Source organism: Oryctolagus cuniculus, chromosome 1 (assembly GCF_051225735.1).
Source record: "Oryctolagus cuniculus isolate XC-2025 breed Fujian yellow rabbit chromosome 1, ASM5122573v1, whole genome shotgun sequence".
In the NCBI taxonomy this organism is placed as follows: domain Eukaryota; kingdom Metazoa; phylum Chordata; class Mammalia; order Lagomorpha; family Leporidae; genus Oryctolagus; species Oryctolagus cuniculus.
In genome coordinates, this window is record NC_142867.1 from 204,386,700 (window position 1) to 204,410,587 (window position 23,888).

The 23,888-nt window shown below is 45.7% G+C and overlaps 1 protein-coding gene across 4 annotated transcripts in view; it reads left to right on the forward strand.

Moving 5' to 3' along the window:
• LOC100347865 (myb/SANT-like DNA-binding domain-containing protein 3) overlaps positions 1 to 23,888 on the forward strand; it is a 178,689-nt gene that overhangs the window by 52,088 nt on the left and 102,713 nt on the right. Inside the window, exon 1 of one of the 4 annotated variants that reach the window (XM_002707936.6) lies at positions 3,717 to 4,156. The exons of the other annotated variants lie outside the window; for them this stretch is intronic. Coding sequence (XP_002707982.1) covers positions 3,955 to 4,156 — 202 coding nt within the window. The 5' untranslated portion in view covers positions 3,717 to 3,954. Of the gene's footprint in view, positions 1 to 3,716; positions 4,157 to 23,888 lie in introns of those variants that run through there. 4 annotated transcript variants of the gene reach the window in all.

Genomic DNA, 23,888 nt, shown 5'->3' on the forward strand with positions numbered 1-23,888 from the left:
AGGCTTCTTAGAGGACTGCAAATGTTTTCCATGAGCAAGGCTTTTCTGAGGACGAGAACCCACTCACAGAGAGGGCACCACTTCTGGCATATTTGTATATCTGTAGCTATGTCTATATCTATATTTATATATTTATATCTATATTTTAAACTTGATCCAGGAAATCCCTTTTTTTAAAAAAAAAAAGATTCATTATTTGAAAGGCAGTTACAGAGAGGCAGAGGCAGAGAGAGAGAGAGAGAGAAAGAAAGAGAGAGGTCTTCCATCCACTGGTTCACTCCCCAGATGGCTGCAATGGCTGGAGCTGGGCCGATGTGAAGCCAGGAGCCAGGAGCTTCTTCTGGGTTTCTCTTGCAAGTGCAAGGGCAACTGGCGCCCTTATAGGATGCTGGCACTGCAAGAGGCAGCTTTACCTGCTACGCCACAGCGCTGGCCCCAGGGTGAATATTGTTGAACATCAATCTATCAGAGATCCTGTACTTGAACACCATCAGTTATGCTCTATCTGAAAGTTTTCAGTTCCAAGTAACAGAATCCCAAACCAAATTAACTTAAACAAAAAGGGATTTCCTGGGGCTGGCGCTGTGGTGTAGCAGGTAAAGCCACCAGCTACAGTGCTGGCATCCCACCTGGGTGCTGGTTCGAGTCCCGGCTGCTCCACATCCCATTCAGCTCTCTGCTATGGTCTGGGAAAGCAGTGGAAGATGACCCAAGTGCTTGGGCCCCTGCACCCGTGTGGGAGACCCTGGAGGGGCTCCTGACTCCTGGCTTTGGATTGGCACAGTTCTGGCCATTTGTGGCCTACTGGGGAGTGAACCAGCAGATGGGAGACCTTTCTCTCTCTCTCTGCCTCTCCTTCTCTCTCTGTGTAACTCTTTCAATTAAATAAATCAATCTTTTTTTTAAAAAAATTCTCAGCCTGAGGTGCGTGTTGTGGCATTGGGGGTTGGGCCACTGCTTGAGACGCCTGTATCTCATATTCAAATGTTGGTTCGTGTCCCAGCTACTCTGCTTCTGATCCAACTTCCTGTTGGTGCTTCCTGGTAGGCAGCAGATGTTGGTTTAAGTGCTTGGGTCACTGCCACCCAAGTGGGAGACCTGAATGGAGCTCTGGATTCCTGGCTTTGGCTTAGTCTAGCCCTTGCTGTTTCAGGCAGCTGGGGCTGTGAACCAGCAGACAAAGGATTTCTCTCTCTCTTTCTGCCTTTCAAGTAGATGAAAAACTAAATAATCATAAAGCAAATCTCCCCTCCATAAGAAGGATAGACTTCACTAACTTGTGTTTGGCTCGGCTTTAGCCAGTGGTCATCTGTAGACATGTTCAAGCAGCAGTGTGCTCCCCTGCACCCCTGCCATCTCCATGAGAATGAGTTTTTCCTGTGTAGTTGCTGTCCTGTAAGCCAGGGCATACTGGTGGAGTGGACCAGGGCTCAATCTGTACACAGAGGCCAAGTTCAGCTGGACCTGCAGCTTGAAGCAGAACCATCCATCCAGGCCCATCCAAGAGTAGTCAGCCCCTAAGTAACCTGACCTTTGAATGACTGAATGATTATGGTGGAATGCTGCTGAGATGCTATGGTTATGGCTGACTGATAAGTCAGGAGTTTCCAAACCTGGCAGTGCATGTGAGTTACCTGGAGAAAAGGTCAGGTAAAAAGCACGAGAGGCATCGAGCTCAGCAGAGACGCTAGTGAGAAAGTGGCCTGAGAAAGAGCCTTCAGCCATGGCTTAGCAGTTGCAGGCACTCCACCTGATTAAGGGAAGTCACAAGTTCAATTTTAGTTGTAACAACTGCCATGCCACTGCTAACAGTTTAGAGGTTGGAGGAAAATCTTAGTGAAATGTTAGAAACATGTAGATTTATTCAGATGAAAAACATGATGAAAGTATAACTTAAAAGGAAGTAGCTTTTAAAAATTCTAACATTAAAAAAATTTTCACTGAAGAAAATCAGACTGTATTGAAAAATATCAAGGACCTACTTAGGAGCTCAACTTTCCAGAAATAATATATTACTATATAGTTTTCTTTTCTTTTTCCTATGGTTGTGTATACATGTGTATTTTACAAAAAATGAGATTTTCTTTTTTTTTTTTTGAGAGATTTTCTTATACATACTCATCAGTGTCCTGTTTTTTCCCATGTCAGTGAACAGTGAGCTAATCATCATCATTGTTAAAGCTGCATAATACTCCATTGTACAAAGAGCTGTCATCCCTTAACTAGTTCTCACTGATGGGCATTTAGTTTGTATCTTATTAGTATGAAAAGGCTGTGATAAACATCAGTATCTATATGTCTTTGTGCGGCTGTTCAATTTTTTTTTAGGATAAATTCCGTAAGTGGAACTGCTAAAGAGCCAACACTTTTGAAAAGTTTTTGAAAAATGGTCAAACTGCCTCCTAAAATGAATAAATAAATAGTGCCAGGTCAATTCTTTTAATTCTTATTGATCATGCAAACAGAGCAAAACTCTATGGTTTTATCTTACCTTTTATTGCTAGTGGGTTTAAATCTCTCTGACCACCGTTTATTGTCTGTACTTGTGAATAAGACTTGTCAGCTTTTCCTTTGTTTTGGCAACTTTTTCTTCCTGACGTATTATTTCTTTATATTATCATCTCATATTTGAAGACATTTTTCCTATCGTAGCTTTGCTTGTGGTGACCTTCCATACATTTCTTAATTTTATGAGTGAAGTCGATCAGGTTTTCAATGGAATGTTAAAACTCCTTCTGAGGTGAGGCAGTGTAGTAAGAATGACACCGGCAGAGGACTATCCAGACGATGATCTTACTGGCCGTGTACGGGTACCAAGAGCGCGCCGGCCTGGGAGTCGGGTCATCTGTCTTCTCTGGGTCCCAGCCGTCCTCATTTATAGAATGGAGGCAAGGCTGAAAACTCCCTGGACGGCTGTAAATACATCCAAAGAGCTCCTACCAATAAAGCAAATCCTCTCTACCTTTCAGCTGTTATAGGCTTTTAAAAACAGTGTTTATATTCGGTTTCTGTATGTGAGTATACGAGAACGTGGGGCGAGGTTCTGGAAATTTAGCCATTCACCCCAAACAGAACTACACAGATGGAGTCAGAGCTTGGGTTCCAATCCCGGTCCTGCCCTTTTTTTTTTTTTTTTCTTTTTCCGTACGTGACCTTGGGCAAGTCACCTTTGCCTCTGCGTGGCTCAGTCTCTTCACCTAGAAAACGGATTTCTCTTAATAGACCACCTGCTCTGCTCTCCCGGTCCGGCTGCCGCGCGGAGGAAACGGTTCAAAATCGCTGACAAAGGGCGGCAAAAACGGCTGTGGCCAGAGCGTCCGCGGAGCATCCTCGGCGCCACGCAGCCCCCGGCTGCCGGAGCGAGGGGCTGCCGCGACCCCCGGCCCGCGCTCCCGCCCCGCCGCGGAAACAATAGCTCCCCCGGAGGCGGCGCCGGCCACGGGCGGGGGCGGGGCTGTCGGCGCGGCCGCCGGGGGTGTGCGCGGGGCGGGGTCGCAGGCACCCCCCTCCCGCGGGCGGCTCCGTCACGCGCCCCTCACCGGGCGGGCCGGGGTCTTTGTGACGCGGCGGCGACGACCGCGGACACAAAGGGAAGGCGAGGAGGCGAGCGAGGGGCTGGGCCTGGCTCCGCCCCGCGACCCCCGCCCACCGCGCGCGCGCGCCCGCCCGCTCGCTCCGCCAGCCTCGGTCTCCCCCACGCGGGCTCGCACCCTCGCGCGCACCCTCGCGCGCTCGCGACCCTCGCACGCGCCCGGACCCACCGACTCCGTCCCGAGCGCGGCGGGCCGGGGCCTGGCGGGTGTCGAGGGTGGGACGGGGATGCTGAGGGGCTGTTCCGGGGCGCAGCGGCGGTGCTGCTAGGAGGCGCCGGGGTAGCGGCGGGGCTCTCGGCGCGCGGCTGGATGCCCCGGGCCTGCGGCTCCCTGCACTTCCCGCCGTCTAGGGGCGCCAGCCATGGGCGCCGCGGCCGCTGAGGCGCCGCTCCGGTTGCCTGCCGCGCCCCCGCTCGCCTTCTGCTGCTACACGTCGGTGCTTCTGCTCTTCGCCTTCTCTCTGCCCGGGAGCCGCGCGTCCAACCAGCCCCCCGGTGGCGGCAGCGGCGGCGGAGGCGGCGGGGACTGTCCCGGCGGCAAAGGCAAGAGCATCAACTGCTCAGGTAAGACCGGCCGGAGCCCGCCCCCGGGGCCCCTCCCTCCTGCCGCCGCCACCGCCCGCGTCCCGGCTCCCGCGGCAGGGCTGGGGAAGCCCTTGGCGTGGGAGTCCCGGAGAGTCGGGCCCCAGGGTGAGCGAGGGCGGTGGGCAGGGCGCGAGGGCGCGGTGCGGGCTTGGGGACCGGCGTTGGGGACGGGGAGTGGCCGTACGTGCGTCCGTGTGTGTCGAGTGGCTGAGCGAGGGCGGCCCCGCGTGTGGCGGAGGAGGTGAGGCCGGGAGCCGCGGAGCAGCCGGCCCGGGCTCCCAGTGGGGTCGGGGGTGCGCTGGCAAGAGCGCGTGTTAGTGTTAGGGCTCGGGGGAGGAAGGACGGCCCCAGGCGGGGGTCTCCGTGTGTGTGTGTGTGTGTGTGTGTGTGTGCTGTGGGTGGGAGACCGTGAGGAGCTGGGGAGTCGGGGCTGAGGGTCAGAGCGGTGGCCGTGTGCTGGGGTGGGGGTGGGGGTCTCAGAGTGGTCGTGTGGGTAAAGGGAACGGGGCGCGGAGGGGGTGGACGTGAGGATGCGGGTTAGCCGTGCAGAGTGACTTGTGTGTGTGCGTGTGTGCGCGCGCGCTCGAGTGTGTCCTTAGGGTTTGGGTTTAGAGGTGGGATGTGGAGACTTGGAGTGACCCCGGGTCTGTGGATATGGGCAGGTGAAAATCCCAGGGTCTTTTTTGTGTGTTCTGTATGGCTGAAGCCTGGGGTTCAGGTAGCCATCCTGGGGTGTCCGTTGAGGAGGAGGAGGAGGAAGGAGGAGAAAGGATGGCTGTCCTAGAATGAACCCCATTTGTCAGAGGGAGGGAGTCATCCTGGGTAGGGTTTGGGTATAAAAAGAGGTAATTAGGTCTCTGGGAATGCCTCTGTATCAAGGTGTGATCCTGGGTTATTAAGGTGGTGCGGAGAGAGATTAGGTTCTGCAAGAGCTATGCTGTGTCCGTGTTGTTTTGTGGCAGGGCCTGGAGATTGGCAGCAAAGGGAGCAAGGGAGTGACCTCTCCCCTCTCTCCAAGGCCGCCTTCCGTCCCCTGCGCCCCACAGCTGTTGGAAACAAAGAGCTTGCTGGGGCTTTAATGGATGACACTGGTGGGGCCCCTGAGGCGGGGGCAGGGTACCCGGCTGTGAAGTTTTCTCTTCCTTTCTAAAGGGGTCCCAGAGGAGCCCAAGGATTCAGGCCCTGGGGCAAGGAGGGGCATCCAGGTCTCCTTTGGGGGTGGGTGGGTCCTCCTGGAGCTGGCCGAACAGATGCTAGTGATCATGAACCACATCCCTTCTAACTTGCCCTTTTGTCAGTTTTCAGTCCACTTGTCTTGAGGGCTGGGGGGAGGAGAGGGAGGGATCGACAAGAGGCCACTGGGACTCTGCTGGCCTGCCTGCTGGACAGCCTTCCAGCCTTTGAAATCTTGAAGGGGCACTGGTTCTGGGAGACTGAGGATCGAGCAAGCGGCCTCAGCACAGGTGCTTATGCTGCCCTGAATGAAGAAAACCTTTGACCTGCTGTTTGGCTTTGAAGGCCTGAAATTTTTTAAGTTTTTACATGGTATGTTTTATGAGCGAGGGCTTTTAAGCACAGTTAACAGTGGCGTGCTTTTCCACTAATATGAGGTAGTGCTTTAATAAATAATCTTTAAGAATAAAAGCCATGTGTATTTTTTTTTGGTAACAAATCACATCATCAAAATATTTTAGCTGCTAATGTGCTCTTGCTAATTGGTCCTTAGCAAAATGTAGTGTGTGTTGATGGGTGTTTCTGTGTGTGACTTTTAACTTGCACGTAGTACAAGTTTACAGAAAGGAAGTAGGATGCTGGAATACAAATTCTTCAAAAGTTTATTGGAAAGATGTATTATGAAAAAGCTGCATGGATTGGAAACATTTTTGCACAAAAATAAATTTACCTTTTATTTATTTTTAAAGATTTATTTTATTTATTTGAAAGAGTTACAGAGAGAGGTAGAGAGAGAGAGAGAGAAAAAGAGAGAGAGAGAGAGAGAGAGAGAAAGAAGTCTTCTCTCTGATGGTTCACTCCCCAAATGGCTGCAGTGGCCGGAGCTGAGCTGATCCGAAGTCAGGAGCCAGGAGCTTCTTACGAGTCTCCCACATGGGTGCAGGGGCCCAAGTTTTATGCTGCTTTCCCAGGCGCATTCGCAGGGAGCTGGATCAGAAGTGGAGCAGTTGGGACTCGAACCGGTGCCCATATGAGATGCCAGCACTTCAGGCTGGGCCTTTAACCTGCTATGCCATAGTGCCGGCCCCAAACTTACCTTTTAATTCAGTTTTTCCACAGAGTTTTTTGAGGTACCCTTTTATATTTGAGTTTCTAGATCTAAGTGATGGCCTTGACTCCCTGTTGATTTTTCACTGTTGGTTTTGGACCATTCAGTCCACTGTGACCTTTGGAGCCTGATTTTGTCAGGGTGTGTGTGTTGGGTCACTCACAGTTTGTGACACTTGGAAATGTGAAGAGCAGTCTGTGGCTTTATTAATGTGCATTGTCTAGATAGCAGAAAAGGATGGAACCTTGTGAGATTTTTACTGGAGACGTCCTACCAGGCTGTATGATGTTGATACGTTAGTCAACCAGGTATTCAACCAGCTCTGTGTTACCTTGATTGAGTTTAACAGGTTTTTGAGCTGCTCTTCACCACTTTCTCATTTTGTTCACTAGACTATCATTGAAAGATTCTGTCAGATCATCTTGTTAGGGTCAGTGGTGTATGTCTGTGTTTTCCCCCTTTTTCCATGTTAGTAATCCTTATTCAAAAGCAAATGTTGTGTAGCCTTCCTCAATAAAGAACTCTTAGTTGCTTTCTCTTTTTAGTGTATTGAAAACTTGTCATTACTAATTCTAGAATTTTCAGCAGATATGTGGCAGGTTTACTTGTAAATGCTTTTCTTGATCTGTATGTTTTTCCTTTTGAAAAAGAGTGTGTTCTTTATTTCTGGTCTTCTGGTACCTTGTACAGATAGCTTGGTTCATCAGCAGTTTTTAAAGTCACATCTAAAATTTTTCCAATATCGTGGAGAATTTTGTTTGATCTGGAAGCGAGTTATTTTGAACTCTCTGTATTCTGTTCCTGCCCGCTGTCCTTGCCACTTAGATGGTTGCACCCTTTTATTCAGGCTCCCATTTTGAAGGACATGCTTCCTGATGGAGATGGAGAAGCTGGGTGAATCTGCATTGTCTCTGCCATCTCTTGATGCTACAACCTCTTCCCCAGCAGTGGGCCCTTTGTTTTCTCCCTTCTCGACTAAACAAGGTCTTTTTGTTGTTCTTTTGGCCCAGTCCCCTCTCACTCACTCTGTATGTTGGATTTATAATTGTTTTATGAATCTTTGACTTTATAAATTTTCATTTGTTCTTTTAAAACTTAACAAGAAGTTCTCTGGTCATCCAAAGCTTGGAAATAGATGACATTTGTGAAGAAAAATGGGCTTTGAATTCAGGAGACCGGGTAACCTTAGACTAACTTTTTCCCCCCATTTGTCACATGAAGATGATGACGATCTTTTTGGCGTTAGGGTATTTGAGGAGAACAAAGGAGGCTTACTTAAACTGTGAGCCATTTCTGTCTTAGCTGTATGGTTTAAGAGGTAGGAAAACATGTTGAAAGACCACTGAGTGGCAATTACTAGTAGACATAACCGGACAATTTGAACTATGTTTTAAAACTGTCACAGAAGTTAGAAGTGGGTCCTCTGAAGAGTGGTGTCAGTGGATAGAATGAAGGTCAGATTAAGAGATATGGCAATCCAGGATTCTGTGGAATGAAAAAGATAGATTTTAGAATTAGTGTGGAATCTTGGTCAGCACATTTTTCTTTTAATCTTTGATGTGAAAAATGTGATTATTTATATTTAGTGAGCCCTGATTGAATAACTGCTTAGTGTAATCTAGCAGTACCTGGATGTTAAGGAAGATATATGTGAGGCCCTCTCTGCCCTCAGGTGCCTTATATTCTCAGGCAACTGGTTAGCTTCTTAAAAACAATACAGTGGACATTTCTGTTTAAAGTATTTGGACTTGCTCTCCCCATTCCCCAAGCATTTATTGAACATTAACAGCATTGGAAAATTTTTTCAATTGTACAGTTCTGTGGCTTTTAGTATATTCACAGATATACAACCATCACTACTAATTCCAGGACAAATTTTCTGTTTTTTTTTTTTTTTTTTTTTAAAATATATTTATTTATTTATTTAGAGAGATAGAGTTACAGACAGAGAGAGGGAGAGACACAGAGAGAAGTCCTCCATCCACTGGCTCATTTCCCCATTGGCTGCAGCAGCTGGAGCTGGGCTGATCTGAAGCCAGGAGCCTAGAGCTTTTTTCAGGTCTCCCACATAGGTGCAGGGGCCCAAGGACTTGGGCCATCTTCTACTGCTTTCCCAGGCCATAGCAGAGAGTGGGATTGGAAGAGAAGCAGCTGGGACTTGAACCAGCACCCATATGGGATGCTGGTGCCACAGGTGGAGGCTTTAGCCCACTAGCCACAGCCGCCAGCCCCCAGAACATTTTTCTCAGCTCAAAAGGAACTGTGCCTATTAACAGTCACTCCTCCTTCCTCCTTCCTCCACCCTTTGCCTATTACTAATGTATTGTCTGTGGATTTATCTATTCTGGATATACATGTAAATGAGATCATATGAAGTGTGGTCTTTGTGTCCAGCTTCCTTCACTTAGCATAATGTTTTCAGGGTTCATCCTTGTTAGAATTCCTTTTTTTTTTGCCAAATAATATTCCCTTGTATGAATAGACTGCGTGTTATGTGTTCATTCCTCCACTGTTAGGTATTTGGGTTTCCACTCCTTGGCTGTTGTAATCACGCTTCTGTAACTCTGATCTACCAGTGTTTGTGAAGACATTTGTTTTTTTATTCTCTTGGTATACAGATGGTCTCCAACTTATGATATCTTGACTTATGATATTTTTGACTTCATAATGGTGTGAAAGTGATACACGTTCAGTAGAAATGGTATGTTGAATTTTGAATTTTGATTTTTTTCCCCCAGGCTGGTGATATTTGATATGATGATAGTCTGTCACCCTGGGAAGCAGCATCAAACCACAGCTCACAGTTGATCAGGAAATGGAGTAGCCAACATTCCACTGTGCTGCTTTACTAAGCTATGATGTTCACTGGCATAAAGTAGTAAATGCATTTTCAACCTACATTATTTTCTGCTGCTTTTGGGTTTATCGAATATAAGGCCATTGTCAGTCCAGGAGCATCTGTATATCTGAGAATGAAAATGCCAAGTCACATGATCACTGTGTTTAACACTGAGGAACTGACAAACTGTTTTCTAAAGTGGCTGTTCCATTTTACATTTCCACTAACATCATTTAAGGGTTTCAGTTTCTTCACATCATCTCCAGCACTTGTTATTGTCTCTTCCTTTTTTTTTTTTAACATTTTTTTCTTATTTGGGGGATGGAAAGGGGAGAGAGAAAGAGAGAGTACTCCCCCTTCTACTGGTTCACTCCCCAAATGCTTACAGTGTTTGGAGGTAGGGTCTGGGCCAAGGCTGAAAATGGGAACTAGAAACCCATTCAGGCCTCCCATGTGAGAGGCAGGACCCAGTTAATTAAGCCATCACTGCTGCTTACAAGGTTCTGCATTGGCAGGAAGCAGAAGTCAGGAGCCAGAGCTGGGAATTGAGCTGGGCACACTGGTATGTGATACAGGTGTCTTTACTGCTTAACTGCTAGGGAAAATACCTGTTTCTCTGTCTGACTTTTTATTTTTAAATTTATTTGACAGGTAGAGTTATAGACAGTGAAAGAGAGAGACAGAGAGAAAGGTCTTCCTTTTCCGTTGGTTCACTCCCCAAATGGCCGCCACAGTCGGCACTGCGCCCATCTGAAGCCAGGAGCCAGGTGCTTCTTCCTGGTCTCCCATGAGGGTGCAGGGGCCCAAGCACTTGGGCCATCCTCCACTGCCCCCCCGGGCCATAGCAGAGAGCTGGACTGGAAGAGGAGCAACCGGGACTAGAACCTGGCGCCCATATGGGATGCTGGCGCTGCAGGCGGAGGATTAACCAAGTGAGCCACAGCGCCATTCCCCCGTCTGCCTTTTTGATTATGGCTGTCATATGAGTGTGAAATTGTGTTTCAGTGTGGTTTTGATTTGTGTTTTCCTAATGTTAAGCATATTTTTGTGTACTTTTTTAGTTTTAAAGATTTATTTATTTAAAAGGCAGAGTTACAGAGAGGCAGAGACAGAGATCTTCCATCCACTGGTTCACTTCCCTGAATGGCTGCAACAGCCAGAGCTGCATCCAAGCCAGGAGCCTGGAACTCCATCCAGGTTTTCTTCTCTTTTCTTTTCTTTTTTGACAGGCAGAGTTAGACAGTGAGAGAGAGAGAGACAGAGAGAAAGGTCTTCCTTCCATTGGTTCACCCCCCAAATGGCTGCTACGGCCGGCGCGCTGCGCTGATCTGAAGCCAGGAGCCAGGTGCTTCCTCCTGGTCTCCCATGTGGGTGCAGGGCCCAAGCACTTGGGCCATCCTCCACTGGTTTCCTGGGCCACAGCAGAGAGCTGGACTGGAAGAGGAGCAACCAGGACTAGAACCCGGCGCCCCAACCGGGACTAGAACCTGGAGTGCCAGTGCCTCAGGCAGAGGATTAGCCTAGTGAGCCTAGTGCCAGCCTCCATCCAGGTTTTCCATGTGGTTCATGGGGCCCAAGGACTTGAGCCATTTTCTGCTGCTTTAGCCGCATCTTCAGGTGCATTAGCAGGGAACTGGATCGGAAGTGGAGCAGCTGGGACTCTGAACTGGCACTCATATAGGGTGGTGGCTTAACTTGCTGTGCCATAGTACTGCGTCCTGTGTACTGCTTGTTTGGAGAAATATGTGTTCAGGTCCTTTGCTGGGCTTGATTTTGACATCTTGAGTTTACCATTCCCTTGAGTAAGCCATACTAACCAATTTCTATAGCAAGCGCACAGATGCTCATACTGTTAGGTTAGCACTACTATTTCTATGTATCATTTGATTTCTCTGTTTACTAAGAAAGAGTCGTTGTCTTTCTTCTGGAATGTATGAGTATCCCAGTGGTAGTTGTGAGTGTAAATTAATAGAAATCACTCAAATCAATGAACTATGAATATACAAAGAATTGTTTTGATGAAATGCTTTAGAAAGATTTGATAAAGATGGGATGGTGTTGTGGAGCAGTGGGTTAAGGCACTGTGTGTGATGCCAGCATCCACTGGTTCACTTCCCCAAATGAGCCCCAGTTTGAGTCCTGGCTTCTCTACTTCTGATCCAGCTCCCTGCTATTGCACCTGGGAAAACAATGGAAGATGGCCCAAGTGCTTGGGCCCCTGCACCTAACTGGCAGACCTGGATGGAATCCCAGGCTCCTGATTTCGGCCCAGCCCCCCAGCCATTGTGGCTATTTGGGGAGTGAACTGGCAGATGTTTCTATCTCTTCCTCTGTCTCTATAACTCTCTTTCAAATAAAAAAATAAATCTTAGAAAAAAAAAAGCTAAAAGAATTGCTATTGAGTGCATTAGCTTGTGGTCAGGACAGCTGAAAACAGAGTGGGGGAAATCCTGTAAGGTTTTGGAAGAATTCCTCAGAAATATTTTTAAGTTCCTGTTCTACTTGAAAGGAAGATGGACTTCATAGTTAATGAATTATGCTTGTGGTTTACCCAAGAAAGTGGGGAATTACATTTAGCAGTCCTGTACTCATAGAAGAGGTCTTTGGGAAGTGAATATATGTTTGTATATTTGAAGTTAAAATGTATAGTGTCACTTTAAAATTATTTATTTTTTAATTGACTCTTTAAAAAATTTACATTTTCTGTGAGCTTTCTGAAGTAGTCTTTTTTTTGTAAAGATTTATTTATTTATTTGAAAGTAAGATTTACAGTGAGAGAGAGGTATCTTTCATCTGCTGGTTCACTCCCCAAATGGCCGAAATGGCCAGGGCCAGGCCAGGCTGAAGCCAGGAGCCTCATCCCATTTCCCACATTGGCTGCAGGGGTCCTCAGCTGCTTTCCCAGGTACATTAGCAGGAAGCTAGATAGGAAGTGGAGCAGCTGGGACTGGAACTGGTGCCCATGTGGTATGCGGGCACTGCAAATGGCATTTTAATCCATTGCATCACAGCACCAGCCCCATTAATTGACTTTCTTTTAAAATATATATTTTTTTAATTTATTTATTTGACAGGCAGAGTTACAGACAATGTGTGTGAGACAGAGAGAAAGGTCTTCTTTCCATTGGTTCATTCCCCAAGTGGCCACAGCAGCTGGAGCTGCACTGATTTGAAGCCAGGAGCCAGGTGCTTCCTCCCGGTCTCCCATGCGGGTGCAGGGGCCCAAGGACTTGGGCCATCCTCCACTGCTTTCCCAGGCCACAACAGAGAGCTGGACTGGAAGAGGAGCAACCTGGACTAGAACTGGTGCCCATATGGGAAGCCCGTGCCACAGGCGGAGGATTAACCTAGTGTGCCATGGCGCTGGCCGCTTAATTGACTTTTAAAATTAATTAATTTTGAGGCCTACACTGTGGCATAGTAGGTTGGGCCTCCGCCTGTGGTGTGGGCATCCATTGTAGGCACTGGTTGGTGTCTCAGCTGCTCCTTTTCTGAACCAGCTCTCTGCTCATGGCCTGGGAAGGCAGTAGAAGATGGCCTAAATGCTTGGGCCCCTGTACCCACATAGGACCTGGAAGAGTCTCCTGGCTCCTGGCTTCATACTTGCTTATCTTTGGCCATTGCGGTCATTTGGGGAATGAACCAGTGGATGGAAGACTTCTCTCTGCCTCTCCTGTGCTTTCTCTGTAACTTTGCCTCTCAAATAAATAAATCTTAAGAAAATTAATTTTATTTACTTGGAAGGTGAGAGAGAGAGAGAGACAAAAAGCTCCATCTACTGATTCACTCCTCAAATGCCTGTGATGACTGGGGTTGGACCAAGCCGAAGTCAGGAGCCAGGAACTCTATCTGGGTCTCCCACATGGGTGGTAGGAATCAACTACTTGAGCCATCACCTACTTCTTCTCTAGGTGGGCATTAGCAGGAAGCTAGAATTGACAGAGGAGCTGGAACAGGTGGGTTGTACAACCCAAGTGTATTGTAACTGCTAGGCTAAACGCCTGGCCCTTTCTGCCTTTTTTGAGTAACTGATCAGCGTTCACTCCTGGAGATGCTCAAAAAGAGGGTTTCCACTGTGCAGGGTGCCCTAAGGAAGCTTCAGATACAGCATTGAGGAATGAATGACAGGTACCACTGGAGTTGGGCTTTACAGGAAGAGAACACCAGGCACACTTTAGCCTGAGGTCTTTGGTGTTGCTATTCTGTTTGCCTGAAACCTTCCTGTCCCAGTCCTTTGTTGCCTCTGCTTCTTTAGGTCTTTGTTCTAATGTCATCTTCAAATTTTTAAAATTGTAACCTACCCTTTCTCCCCTTCCACCTTTCCCTACAACAGACCTTTCTTCATACATTTTTCTTGCTCCAAAAATCTTTTCCCATGCGACTTCCTTTCTACATGTTTTACTTTCTGTCTCCCTTACTCTTATGTAGTTCCTTATGTCTGTCTGTCACACTGCTGTATCACAGTGTCTTGGGAGGTGTTTAACATAAAATTAGATGCCTATTAATATTTATTTGTGGAGTGGTTTGATGACATGGTATTGCAATGAACACAGAAACCCTGGGGAGGGTCTCCTAGACTGGGAATGGTTTTCCAAGAGGCACAAAGGTGAGAAATTGAAGGGAGTATTTTGGGAAGGCTGGGTCTGGGTGTTGGGCAGGAGCTGAGTTGCATATTGCTGCCACATTAGTGAGGGCCTTGGCAGCCCCTCTGAAATTTTGGCATTTGCTCTAAAGACAAAGGAAACTTTTAAAGGGTTTGAGTGACATTGTTATTTTAGAAAGCAAAGTTTAGAGTTGGAAAAGATAAAATGGAAAAGGGGAGACTGGCAGCCTGGTGAAAATTAACAGTGAAAATAGAATTCAAATACTTGTTTGGCCTGCACAGTGTTGTTGTTTTTTTTTTTTTTTTTTTTTTTTTGACAGGCAGAGTGGATAGAGAGAGACAGAGAGAAAAGTCTTCCTTTTCCACTGGTTCACCCCTCAATGGCTGCTGCGGATGGCGCACCGCTCTGATCCGAAGCCAGGAGCCAGGTGCTTCTCCTGGTCTCCCATGGGGTGCAGGGCCCAAGCACTTGGGCCATCCTCCACTGTACACCCGGGCCACAGCAGAGAGCTGGCCTGGAAGAGGGGCAACCGGGACAGAATCCGGCGCCCCGACCGGGACTAGAACCCTGTGTGCTGGCGCCGCTAGGTGGAGGATTAGCCTAGTGAGCCGTGGTGCCGGCCGGCCTGCATAGTGTTTTAAAGAATTGCATTGTTTGTTAACCATTAAAAATCTGGAGGTTCACCTAAAAATCTGGCTTTCAATCTCCTCCTCCTCCTCTTCTTCTTCTTCTTCTTCTTCTTTATTTATTTATTTATTTGAAAGTTAGAGTTACACACAGAGAGAAGGAGAGGCAGAGAGAGAGACAGAGATCGATCTTCATCTGCTGGTTCACTCCCCAATTTGCTGCAATGGTCGGAGTTGTGCCGATCCGAAGCCAGGAGCCGGGGGCTTCTTCTGGGTCTCCCATGAGGGTGCAGGGGCTCAAGGATTTGGGCCATCTTCTGCTGCTTTCCCAGGCCATAGCAGGGAGCTGGATCAGTTGTGGAACAGCCGGGTCTCGAACCGGCACCCGTATGGGATGCCAGCACTGCAGGTGGTGGCTTAACCCGCTACATCACAGCGCTGGCCCCCTCTACCTTCTCTTCTAAACTTGATGGTACTAATGACACTGGACTCCATTTCCACATAACCAGAATCATCCAGAGCTGTCTAATGAGGCATGAGCTCTTCACTTTGCTGATCCATGTCCAACCAGCCTCCTTGATCTCTTTCTGCCTTTGCCTCTTGGATCTGTCACTGTTGGAAGTGGGGTAAATTGTGATGTTCCTAATTAGGGATGGAGAGCCTGACTGTGGGAGGAGGATCAGACTGGTGTACATTCCTTCCTCATCCCCGTTATTCGCATCACCAAGCTGATTGCAGATCTGCTTTCTGCAGTGCTTTGCCTTTTTGGGCTGAACACCATTCCTTGAAATTTGCACTGCATTCTGTTCCTTTCCTTTTAAGCCTTTCCCTAAGTTTTGCCTTGTAGTGTCTGTGTTTGAAATCTCTTCCCTATTTTCTCTCTGATTATATCATTTTCCTTGAACTACTCTAATGGTATTTTTATGATACCTATTTTTTTACTTTATTTTCTTAATTTTCTCTTAGTTTCAGTACTTTCATTTTTAGCTTTTCTTTTTTTTTCCTTTCTGAATTTTTTAGGTGGAAATAGATTCTTTTTCTGTAACACCATAAGCATTTATGTTAAAATTCCTCTTGTTGTGGTAAAACACATAATTTAGACATATTATATATAGTTTGTTTTATGATTTTGCATTATGCTGGAGAATGTCATATTTTTGAAAGTCTCTTATACTCCAGAAAAGTTATTTCCTTTACTTTTCAGTCTCTGTATCATATTAGCTATTAATTTTAGTTAAATTTTAAAAAACTCAAGATAATTTCAAACTTAGGAAACAGTTGCAGTAGTATGCCTGGATTCTCTAGTTAAGATTTTATCACATTTGCCTTATCATAGTCTTTTTTTTTTTTTTTTTTTTTTGACAGGCAGAGTGGACAGTGAGAGAGAGAGACAGACAGAAAGGTCTTCCTTTTGCCGTTGGTTCACCCTCCAATGGCCCCCGCGGCTGGCACGCTGTGGCGATCCTAAGCCAGGAGCCAGGTGCTTCTCCTGGTCTCCCGTGCAGGTGCAGGACCCAAGCACTTGGGCCATCCTCTACTGCACTCCCTGGCCACAGCAGAGAGCTGGCCTGGAAGAGGGGCAACCGGGACAGAATCCGGCGCCCCGACCGGGACTAGAACCCTGTGTGCTGGCGCCGCTAGGTGGAGGATTAGCCTAGTGAGCCACGGCACTGGCTCTATTGGTTCTATTCTTTAAATTTTTTGTTCTGTCATGTCATGTTAATGAAATATTGAAACCTTCAAATACAGTGGTATAGCCAGTTGCTTTGGGAGTCGCGGGTTAGGGTGTAGACATGACCAAGTCCAAGTACCACACCTCACACAACAAAAATGGCACAGAGGTGGCACGAAGAAACCGCTGTCACAAAGATATGAATGTTTTAGAGGGTGGATGTCAGGTTCCTGAGGCACATGCATTTTACCAAGAAGCACAACAAGAAGGGCCTGAAGAAGATGCAGACCAACAAGGCCAAAGCTCTGAGTGCACATGCTGAAGCTGTCAAGGCCCTTGTTAACCATAAGGAAGTTAAGCCCACGATCCCAAAGGGTGTCAGCCCTAGCTTGGGGAGTGTGCTGTGCCCGTACTGTGAAGGGTCTTAGGCTGTCCTGGCCAAAGACCAAGGCAAAGGCCAAGGGGGAGCTTCAAATCAAGGTGAAGGCCAATGCTCAAATGAAGGCCCAAGGCCCAGTCTCCCACCAAGCCCAAGGCTCAGATCCAGTCTGTGCCTGCACTTGCCATCCCTGTTTGGCCCAGTCTCCACCCAGAGGTGCCTAGGCCCCCAGGAAGGTTGAGGGCTCCGTAGTAACAGCCTTTGTGTGCCAGTGCAAGGACAGAAAGACTGGTGTGACCCCTGACCTCCTGTTTTCATGGGGCTGATAACTTCATATGCTATTTGTACAAATCAACATACAGGTTTACTTTCCATACATTTTGTTTTTCTTATATTTTGTTATTCTATTTAGGACATAACACACTGAGTATAATTTTGTCTCTTAATTTGTTGTGCTTTTTACCTTTGCATAGGGTGGATTTAAAGGGTCTGTTGAAGTCATAATAGTATCCATCATTTTGTCTTTTACCTTTGTGAAAGACATTTGCTTATTTATTTACCTCTGTTGGTTCACTTCACAATTACCTGCAGTAGCCAGGACTGGGTCAGGGTTGAAACTGTGAGCTAAGAACTCAATTAAGGTCTTCACCTGGGTGGTAGGAACCCATTTACTTGAACCATTACCTCTGCCTGCCAGGGCCTACATAAACAGGAAACGGGAGTCAGGAGCTGGATGTGAAACCCAGGTACTCTGATATGGGATGTAGGTGTCTTTACTGGCGTCTCAACCACCTTGCCCAGTGCCTGCCCTGTCTTTTGTTCTCAGTTGTTGAGATTTGTTTCCAGGCTACAGATCCTTGTGCTTTTTTGTGATAACCTCCATCATCTTTTTAGAAAAGTATACAAGTCAGTGCTTTTAGTACAGTCACCACAGTCAATTTTAGATTTTCATCTCTATAAGAAGCTTCATATTCTTTAACAGTCACTCTCCAATCTCTTCCCCTACTCTCCAGCCCTACCTAGGCAACTACTAATCCACTCTTTTTTGTAGATTTACCTGTTCTGAACGTTTCAAATAAATGGAATTATATGACTTTTGATAAATGGCTTCTTTTACTTAGTATATGTTTTAAAGGCTGATTCAAATTGTAGTATATATAAGAATTGCATTTCTGGTCAGCTCCGCAGCTCAATAGGCTAATCCTCTGCCTGCGGGGCCGGCACACTGGGTTCTAGTCCTGATCGGGGCACCGGATTCTGTTCTGGTTGCTCCTCTTCCAGTCCAGCTCTCTGCTGTGGCCCAGGAGTGCAGTGGAGGATGGCCCAAGTCCTTGGGAGAAGCACCTGGCTCCTGGCCTCGGATCAGCGTGCTGCGCCGGCCGCAGCAGCCATTGAGGGGTGAACCAATGGAAAAGGAAGACTTTTCTCTCTGTCTCTCTCTCTCACTGTCCACTCTGCCTGTCAAAAAAAAAAAAAATTGCATTTCTTATGACTGAATAATAGTCCATTCTATGGATAATGCCATATTTTTGTATTCATTAGTTTACTGCTTATCTGTTGATGGACATTTGGGTTATTTCCACTTTTTGTCCATGTTGAATAATGTCACTGTAACATTCATGTACAAATTTTTGTGTAGACAGATGTTTTCAATTTTGGGTATATACTGGGAGTTGAATTGCTGGGTCACCTGATAACTCTGTAACATTTTGAGGTATAACCCATCTGTTTTCCACCTTTCCACCAATACCTTTCAAATTTTAAAATTATGACCAATCATCTTCATTTTAGTTAATATTTCTTAGCTCTCACTTTCCCTGCAATATGTGGTTTCTTTATGAAATTTAAGTTCTTTTTTTTTTTTTTAAAGCTGGTTTGGAGGACAACTTTAACTCATTTATTCTCCCTCTTCCCTTTTTTACATTGTTAGAAATGTTGTTTTCACAGAAGTGTTTTTCATTGTTCCTATTGTTAGTTCAATAATTAGCTTCTCTGATGGGAGAAATGAGGCATTTAGGAGCCTTGGTATACTTCTCATGCACTTTGAAATCCTGATTAAATCTTAGACTTCTCCCAGTATATGCTCTTGATTTATTAGATGACTTGATTTATTGTTAATCTTTTGTCACTATTCAAGCCTATGTTATTTTTAAAAGTGTCATGTGTTTGCCATGGCTCAGTTGTCTCATCATTTTTTCAAAAGTCATTTAAAGTTCTAAAATTCTTAACATATTCTTCTGCCTTGAAAAACTGAGGCAAATATTATGTTTTCAATCGCAGCTCCATTTCTCTCATTTTTGTGCAGATATTCTGAGTCTCTTTTTCATGGTTAAAAAAAGGAAAAAAAAGACTCTCACACCTTTTTTTTTTCCTGTTATAAAAACAGTTTGTGAACTATGTAGAAAATTTGAGGAATATAGAAAAATATAAAGAAGAAATCTGTGATGATTGCCATTCTCTTCTATCTTAATGCTTATGGTGAGATCATTGTATACCAGGTTTTGAACTTTTTTTTATGTTTGCTTTGGCTTTTCTGTTAATATTGGAGTTACTGTTAATGGGTCATATTTCCTTTTGGGATTTTTAAGTTCAGCTTATTTTGCCTTGTCAGCATTCATCTAATACTGTTTGCAAGTGAAGCTAAACTGATATTGCTCTATTAATTCTGTTGTTTGTAGGCTCATTGATATGTTTAGATTTTCTGTTGTTCCCAGTAAGCTCTTTTAGTCTTCATTTTTCATAGTTTTTTCTTTTAAAAACACACTTTTTAGGTTGTATATTTGTGTTTACTATTGTTTACTTCTTTTTTTTTTCCTTTCCATTTTTCTGGTTTCTACTCACTATATGACCTAGTCATGCATGGCTTTTTAAAAAAATTATAAGATTTATTTCTTTAGAAGTGATAAAGAGGAAGAGAATGAGAGAGAGATCAGCTTGTCCATCCTCTAGTTCACTCTCCAGATGACCACAGTAGTTGGAACTGGTCCAAGTGAAGCTGAGAACCTGGAATTCCATCCAGGACTCCCATGTGGGTGGCAGGGACTCAAGTTCTTAGACCATCTTCCACTGCCTTCCTAGGACCATAACAGGGAGCTGGATTTGAAGTGGAGCAGCCAAGACTTAACAAGTCCTCTGATACGGGACGCTGCTGTCGCAAGCAGCAGCTTAATCCGTGGTATGACAGTGCTGGCCCCCAGTTGTTTACTTCTTCAAGTTTATACCATGAGCATTTTCTGATTCCCATTTAATTAAAACTAGTTTACTTTCCCCAAAAATTCTTTACTATTTCATGACAGTTTGCTGGAGTTTGACATTGTGATTGTATTTTATGTTCAGTTTTGGAGATTTCAGCCAAAATCGAGAAGTATAGGCTCCAGTGTTCTTCCCTGAGGATCTCACTTATTCTTGCAATCCTACAAGGAATTACTGTACCTATTTTTTTTTCTTTACTCCAGGTAACTGGAGTTTCTCAGATTTAGTGCTTGACCGAGATAATGTAGTTACTTAATCAAATAATTGAAACTCCAAGTCTAGAACTAATGTACTAGAATCCTGTGAACTCTTCTTAAAATTCTCTTTTACAACAGTTAATATCTGGTTTCCCAGCACCAATTTGCAGGTTTTGTAGATTTTTGTCTTTGTGAATGATTTCTTGGGTTCTGGCTACTTCTCAGTCTCCTTAGGCCTTCTGACATTAAGAAATAGTGGTTAGAAATAGAACCAGAGGGGCCGGCGCTGCGGCTCACTAGGCTAATCCTCTGCCTGCAGCGCCGGCACACCGGGTTCTAGTCCCGGTCGGGGCGCCGGATTCTGTCCCGGCTGCCCCTCTTCCAGTCCAGTTCTCTGCTGTGGCCCAGGAGTGCAGTGGAGGATGGCCCAGGTCCTTGGGCCCTGCACCCGCATGGGAGACCAGGAGAAGCACCTGGCTCCTGGCTTTGGATCAGTGCGGTGCGCTGGCCGCAACGCGCCAGCCTTGGCGGCCATTGGAGGGTGAGCCAACAGCAAAAGGAAGACCTTTTTCCCTCTCTCACTGTCTAACTCTGCCTGTCAAAAACAAACAAACAAACAAAAAACAAAAGAAAACCAAAAAAATAGAACCAGAGGACATTATTCTTGTGTTTAAATTTATTGATTTTAAAAAAAGTTTGATGGAGGCAGAATATTGATATTTGCAAAATCTTAGAATATGTGTGTAAACAAACATATATTTCAAAATGAAAATAGGGTTATAAGCTGTTTTTCCACCTTACAATGGGTTTTGGCTCTCTTTCCATATTAATATGTGTGTTTCTTCCATGTACTTTAATATCTGCATGATATTTCATCAATAACTTAATTACCTTCCAACAGCTACATACTTATTTCCCCCCTTTCTGTTATAAAAAATGGCGATGTTAATAAAATTCTTGTACATACATTTTTGTATTTTTTAATCTCTAATTTTGTAGAAGTAGATTATTGGATAAAAAGATAAAGACAGATAGAATTTCAATGAATATGGCCACACGAGAGTTTGTGCCAATATGCACACTCACAGTGGATTTGATCGTTCATTTTTCTACATCTTAGTGGCCAGTACTTAATATATCACTCATATGTCTCTCACAATGCTCTGAATATTTTATGTATCTTTGAATATTATGAGGTAGGTATTGTTACTGTCTCCATTTTACAAATGAGGAGATGGAGGCTCAGGGTGATGAATGGTTAAGATCACCCAGTGGTAGAACCAGGATACTGACCAATGTGACATGGTGCCAGAGTATATGCCTTTTAAAGACCAAATTACAAAGCTTGTTCTTTTTGTTTCAGTTTTCCCAAAATGCAGGTAGCATGAATGTTTTATTTTCAAAGTTATTTTTATTGATATAATTCACATAATATAAAAATTGCCATTTTAACGTACACAGTTTAGGGGCAAGTGTTTGGTGCAGTGTTGAAGAAAATGCTTGGGGTGGATGCGTCCCATATCAGCGTGCCTGGGCTGGAGTCCTGGCTCCGCTTCTGATCTAGCTTCCTGCTAAGGCACAGCTTGGAAGGCAGCAGTGATGGTTCAAGTAGTTGAGTCCCTGGGACACCAGGATAGAGTTCCTGACACCTGGCTTCAGCCTGGCCCAACCCAGCTGTTGGTGACATTTTGGGGAGTAAACCAGCAGTTGGAAGATCTTTCTGTCTCTGTCTCCCTTCCAAGCAAATAAATAAAATAAGAAATAAAGTGTACAATTTAGTGGTTTTTGTACATTCATTATATTGTACGATCTTCACTCCTAATTACAGAACATTTTCATCTTCCCAAGAAGAACTATTATTTTTATTTTTCCTTCCTTCCTTCCTTCCTTCCTTCCTTCCTTCCTTCCTTCCTTCCTTCCTTCCTTCCTTCCTTCCTCTCCCTCCCTCCCTCCCTCCCTCCCTCCCTCCCTCCCTCCCTCTCTCCCTTCCTGCCTTCCTGCCTTCCTGCCTTCCTGCCTTCCTGCCTTCCTGCCTTCCTGCCTTCCTGCCAGGCAGAGTGAACACTGAGAGAGAGAGACAGAGAGAAAGGTCTTGCTTTTGCCGTTGGTTCACCCCCTAATGGCTGCTGCGGCTGGTGCACTGCGGCCAGCGCACCGCGCTGATCCGAAGTCAGGAGCCAGGTACTTCTCCTGGTCTCCCATGAAGGTGCAGGGTCCAAGGACTTGGGCCATCTTCCACTGCACTCCCGGGCCACAGCAGAGAGCTGGACTGGAAGAGGGGCAACCGGGACAGAATCTGGTGCCCCAACCGGGACTAGAACCCGGGGTGCCGGTGCCGCAGGCGGAGGATTAGCCTATTGAGCTGTGGCGCTGGCCATCTGTAACTATTTTTAAAAAATATTTATTTATTCAAAAGGCAGAGAGAGAGAGAGAAAGAGAGAGGTCTTCCATCCACTGGTTGAGAGAGAGAGAGAGAGCGAGATGGGGGGGGGGGTCTTCCATCCACTGATTCACTCCCTAAATGGCTGCAACGGTCAGAGTTGGGTGGATCAGGAGCCAAGAGCCAGGAGCTTCTTCTGGTCTCCCAAGCAGGTGCAGAGGCCCAAGGACTTGGGCTGTCTTTTACTGCTTTCCCAGACAATAGCAAAGAGCTGGATCAGAAGTGGACCAGCCAGGACTCGAACTGGCACCCGTATGGAATGCTAGGCTGCCACAGCACCAGCCCCAAATCTGTAACTGTTAAGCATCAGTTCTACTACCCACTGCCCTATCCCTTGGCAACTATGTAGAGGCTCACTCTGGGTTTACTTATTCTGCACATTTTATATAAAGAGTCATATAGCATGTAAACTGACTTATTTCTCTTAGCGTGATATTTTAAAGGTTCTTATACAGAATGTAATTGTTTTATTTGATTTAAATAATACAAATTTGGGGGTGGCACTGTGTTATAGTATGTTAAGCATCTGCCTGCAGTGTGGGATGCTGGTTTATGTCCTGGCTGCTCCTCTTCCTATTCAGTTCTCTGCTTATGGCCTGGGAAAGCAGTGGAAGATGGCCCAAGTACTTGGGCCTTGTACCCATGTGGGAGACCCAGACAAGGCTCCTGGCTCCTGGCTTCAGATCAGCCCAGCTCTGGCCTTTGAGGCCATTTGGGGACTGAACCAGCAGATGGAAGACCTCTCTCTCTCTCTCTCTACCTCTACCTCTCTCTCTCTCTCTCTACCTCTCTACCTCTCTCCTTCCCTCCCTCCCTCTCTCTCTCTCTGTCTCTGCCTCTTTTTGTCTATAACTCTGCCTCTCAAGTAAATAAATCATTAAAAAGAAAAAATTCTACTAATTTAAAAAAATGAAGTAATACAAATTCATCATAAAACTCAATTCAGGAAAATACAGAATAATGAAGAAAGTTCAAAATCTACCAAGGATAGTTGTGGTTCATATTTTGGTGTATATAGCTTCCAGAATTTTAAAAAATATTTATATATTTGAAAGGCAGAGTTAGAGAGAGAAGGAGGGAGGGAGGGAGAGAGAGAGAGAGAGAGAGAGAGAGATCGATCTTTCATCTGCTGGTTCACTCCCCAAATGGCCAAATGGCTGGAGCTTGGCTGATCTGAAGTCAGGAGCCAGGAGCTTCTTCTAGGTCTCCCATGTGGCTTCATGGGCCCAAGGACTTGGGCCATCTTCCACTGCTTTCCCAGGCACATTAGCAGGGAGTTGGATTGGAAGTGGAGCAGCTGGGACTTGAACTGGCCCCTGTATGGGTTGCTGGTACCACAGGAAGCGACTGTCCCTACTACTCCACAGCACCAGCCCCACCAGATTTTTTTAATAGGCATTAAAAAAGTTTGTTACATATTT